Raw genomic sequence first — 3,758 nt, forward strand, 5'->3', positions numbered from 1 at the left:
GGTGTGTCAAAAAGGTCGGATTAGGTGAGGTTGAAGTTATAGAAAATATTGCAAATTTGCGAGTATATTATAACGGTGAGGTTATACCAAACACACATGAAGGAGTGACTTTTGTTTGTGGATGTCCGTTGTCATTTGCTTTTTCATATACATAAGTTTTGTCGAGTTGCAAAATAGACTTTGTAATAACATTCAAAGCCATATTTTGAAAAGGGTGAGCAACCTTTTATACAGAAGTCCTGTGCAAGTATTTGGTGGGATAATACAATTTCAAATACTGCCCATCACTAATGATGCCAGTATGCAGCAGATGTTGTGTATTTATCAACAAACCCGATTTCACGTGCCGATGATAGAGTTGTACGTTGAGTTTGAACAGCAGTCAGGGTTGGGCGCGGTCGGCGAGGAGCGAGGTCAATGTTGATGAGCTCGGGGATGTAGATTGAAAAGAAGATAATAATGATAGTGAAAAGGAGTTCGAAGCTAACTATGAAGTCGATGACGAAAACGATGACGGAGACTTGGCAGGCAATTCGGCGGTGCAAAATTTAGCAAATGCGATTGTAAGTCAGCACCCGTTTGGTGTTCCGTCTTTTATGCAGACTCTAGATCTCGAAGCCATGCATGCTCCGAAGGTATGTTATGATTATTAACTCAAGTTTTCTATAGTGTTTATTTTATTTTCCTTGTCTGACTGATGGTGGTGCGCATGTCGTAGGTGAAGGCAACGCTGCGGCAGAAGATGGCGAGTTTAGTGTCGGAATAGAATTTGGTTCGAGAGAGTCGGTGATATCTGCAATAAAAAACTACACTATCTCTAGAGGAGTTGATTACACTGTGTATGAGTCTAAGCCGCAGACATTCTATGCGAAATGCAAGGGGTATGGTGCAGGGTGCGATTGGCTTATCCGAGCTAGCTTGATTCGAAAGAAAGCTTGTTGGGAGATCAGGAGATACAATGGCAAGCACACGTGCACTGTGGCACGATTTCACAAGATCATGCCAAGTTGGACTCGGACACAATTGCAGATGCCATTAGGCCGTTGGTCGAAGCAGACCCCTCGATAAAGGTGAAGTCTATTATTGCAGAAGTTCAATCCAGGTTCAACTATACTGTGAGTTACCACAAGGTTTGGTTGGCAAAGCAGAAAGCTATCGCAAAGGTCTTCAGTGATTGGGAAGTTTCTTACCAGACTCTGCCAGTATGGTTGAAAGCAATGACGGTGAAAATGGTCTCGTGTTCAAATTAAAACACTCCCCGTTTACCGTGAGAGTGAGGAGGTTCAAGGTGTAAGAGTTCTGCACCGCGTTTTTTGAGCTTCTATCCGTGTATTGTAGCATTCAGATATTGCAAGCCACTGGTGCAGGTTGATGGCACGCACCTGTACGGAAAATATAAATGTGCACTTCTGGTAGCGGTTGCACAAGATGGGAATCAAAACATTGTGCCTATTGCATTTGTGATAGTCAAGGGTGAGACGGCAGACGCATGGGAGTTTTTTCTAACCAATTTGCGGAGATATATTATTACCATTGATGGTGTGGGTATTATTTCTGACCGCCATACCTCCATCGACGCTGCAATAGCTCGCAGTAACGGTGCATGGTCACCACCAAGGGCGTGGCACATGTACTGCATCCGGCACATCGGGTCCAACTTCTTAAGGAGGTTCAAGGCTCCATATTTGCATAAACTCGTGGGGAACACAGGTATTTCAACTCGCTGTTCTGGTTCTATTCATTGTAAATTTGTGGCATCTGCTTATGATTAAATGGTTTGTTCAACAGGCTATTCTAGGACGGAACAAGAGTACAACAAAAACTACCAAAGGCTTAAAGAGCGGGGTGAGGCATATAATCAATGGTGCAATGACATCGGTGTTGAAAGATGGGTGTTGGCATTCGATGGTGGTCATCGTTGGGGACATATGACGACAAACTTGGTAGAGTGCATAAATTCTGTCCTGAAGGGTGCACGCAACCTTCCTGTGACTGCCATTGTCCAGTCAACTTTCTATCGGCTGAATGAATTGTTCACTCGGAAGAATACCGAGGTTCATGAGCGTCTCCGCAACGGATTCACATATTCAGAATTTGCAACGAAGAGAGTTGAAGAAAGCTTTCGACGTGCAGGAAACATTGTGATCAACCGGTTTGACAGGCGCAATGAGATGTTTGAGGTTTGCGAAATGCAAGATGGTACCATTTACACTGTTAACCTTGCGCAACGACACTGCGACTGTGGCCATTTTCAGGTCGAGCGACTCCCATGTCGCCACGTGCTTGCATGTTGCACCAACCAGCGTCTTGATTGGCAAGTATACGTGCACGACGTGTACAAGATGTCTGAAATTTGCAAGGTGTACAGAGATGAGTTTGTTCCGATGGGTGACCCATCTACGTGGGATAGATATGAAGGAGCGAAGGTGATCGCCAACTGGACATTGAGGCGCACGACAAAATGAAGATCGAAGTCAACCCGCTACTTGAATGAGATGGATTCGCGGGATATGCGTGGTCCTCGCCGGTGCACTATATGTGGACGCGAGGGACATAGCCGCAGCCGATGTCCTCAGCGCGCAGGTCCAAGCTCCGCTGGAGGTCATTAGTGGTTAAGCTTTTGAATGTAACTTTGTTATGACGTACTTCACAATTATATGTTATTTTTTATGTAACCTCGTTATGTAACTTTTTAATAAATAAACATTTCGTTACAAAAGTGCAACATGATAGACTGCACATTAGTTACCAAGAGGCCGATTAGAAAAATTATTCTTCTGAATAAAAACATTGGACATTAATGATTACAACTTTCATCTTCGACTCCCATGTCGTCGAGTCCTCGCCTAAAATGCGCAGTATGCCTCCGTATATATCTTGTATGTCGACGCCAATGACTCCACCTAACAAAAAACAGAATAATAATAATAATAATAATAATAATAATAAGAAACAATACCGTCGCGCAAGTGAAAAACCAACATCGCCGAACTGATCGCGGGGTATAGGTGCCAGGAGCGGCATACGCTCCCACGCCCAAACAAAAAGTAGTATTAGTGGGCCATCCATCTCTTTACAATTGTATCGTGATGCACGACACAACGATCTGTATAGGTGAGCCAGACTGGCTGCTCCCCAACTGTATGATGAAATCCAGTCGAAATTCCAAAGTAGCGGTAGAAACTTCGAGTTCAATGAAGTGGTCGATTTATCCAGAAACACAAATGTTCCGAGCACGCAGAAAATGTGCGCCCGGACGTACCGCTCAACAGACTCCTGAGTGTCACACGGCTCGGTGTCTCTGCACCGCCAGACCCATGCAAGATTAACCTTCCCCAACACGTGATCTTGCGGACCGGGCTCCCGACCAAAACACGCAATGCAGTTCTCCACTAAAAACTGGTGACTACTGTCTGATCTACCCGTAACGGCCTCCCCATTAACCAGGAGACCAAGAATATAGCTCACCTCTTCCAGCGTCACTGTCACTTCACCGACCGGAAGATGAAATGTGTGAGTCTCCGGCCTCCAACGTTCTACCAAGACACTCAGTAGTGTAGAATGACCTCTCATTTCACCTACTCGCGAAACGTGTTGAAACCCAGTTAATGTCAGTACCGCTGCAGCTACCTCGTTAAAGATATCTAACGGATTAAGTTTCCTAGGCAACAAATTCTTGATAGCCTGCAAAAAAAAAAATTATTTAAATTCTATATAATTTCATTTAAATTTATTATAATTATTTAAATTCTATGTAA

At 44.1% G+C, this 3,758-nt stretch overlaps 2 protein-coding genes across 2 annotated transcripts in view; one reads left to right on the top strand and one right to left on the bottom strand.

Moving 5' to 3' along the window:
* LOC107632615 lies at positions 511 to 2,465 on the top strand. The gene is made up of 6 exons (XM_016336282.1): positions 511 to 528; positions 603 to 635; positions 719 to 749; positions 1,030 to 1,223; positions 1,368 to 1,710; positions 1,789 to 2,465. The coding sequence occupies exons 1-6, from the start codon at positions 511 to 513 to the stop codon at positions 2,463 to 2,465; spliced, it is 1,296 nt and encodes a 431-aa protein (XP_016191768.1).
* The window catches only part of LOC107632614 (serine/threonine-protein phosphatase 7 long form homolog), a 1,529-nt gene continuing 568 nt past the window's right edge, over positions 2,798 to 3,758 (bottom strand). The window contains exons 2-3 of the mRNA XM_016336281.1: positions 2,960 to 3,684; positions 2,798 to 2,903 (exon numbers count right to left, since the gene is read on the bottom strand). Coding sequence (XP_016191767.1) covers positions 2,798 to 2,903; positions 2,960 to 3,684 — 831 coding nt within the window. The remainder of the gene's footprint in view (positions 2,904 to 2,959; positions 3,685 to 3,758) is intronic.

The sequence above is a fragment of the Arachis ipaensis genome, chromosome B03 (assembly GCF_000816755.2).
Source record: "Arachis ipaensis cultivar K30076 chromosome B03, Araip1.1, whole genome shotgun sequence".
Classification (NCBI taxonomy): domain Eukaryota; kingdom Viridiplantae; phylum Streptophyta; class Magnoliopsida; order Fabales; family Fabaceae; genus Arachis; species Arachis ipaensis.

What these genes read in the sequence shown, in the direction of transcription:
- LOC107632615 (XM_016336282.1), top strand. An exon ending in AAGCCATGCATGCTCCGAAG is followed by an intron (nt 636 to 718) that starts GTATGTTATGAT and finishes CGCATGTCGTAG; the next exon opens with GTGAAGGCAACGCTGCGGCA. An exon ending in TATGGTTGAAAGCAATGACG is followed by an intron (nt 1,224 to 1,367) that starts GTGAAAATGGTC and finishes CCACTGGTGCAG; the next exon opens with GTTGATGGCACGCACCTGTA.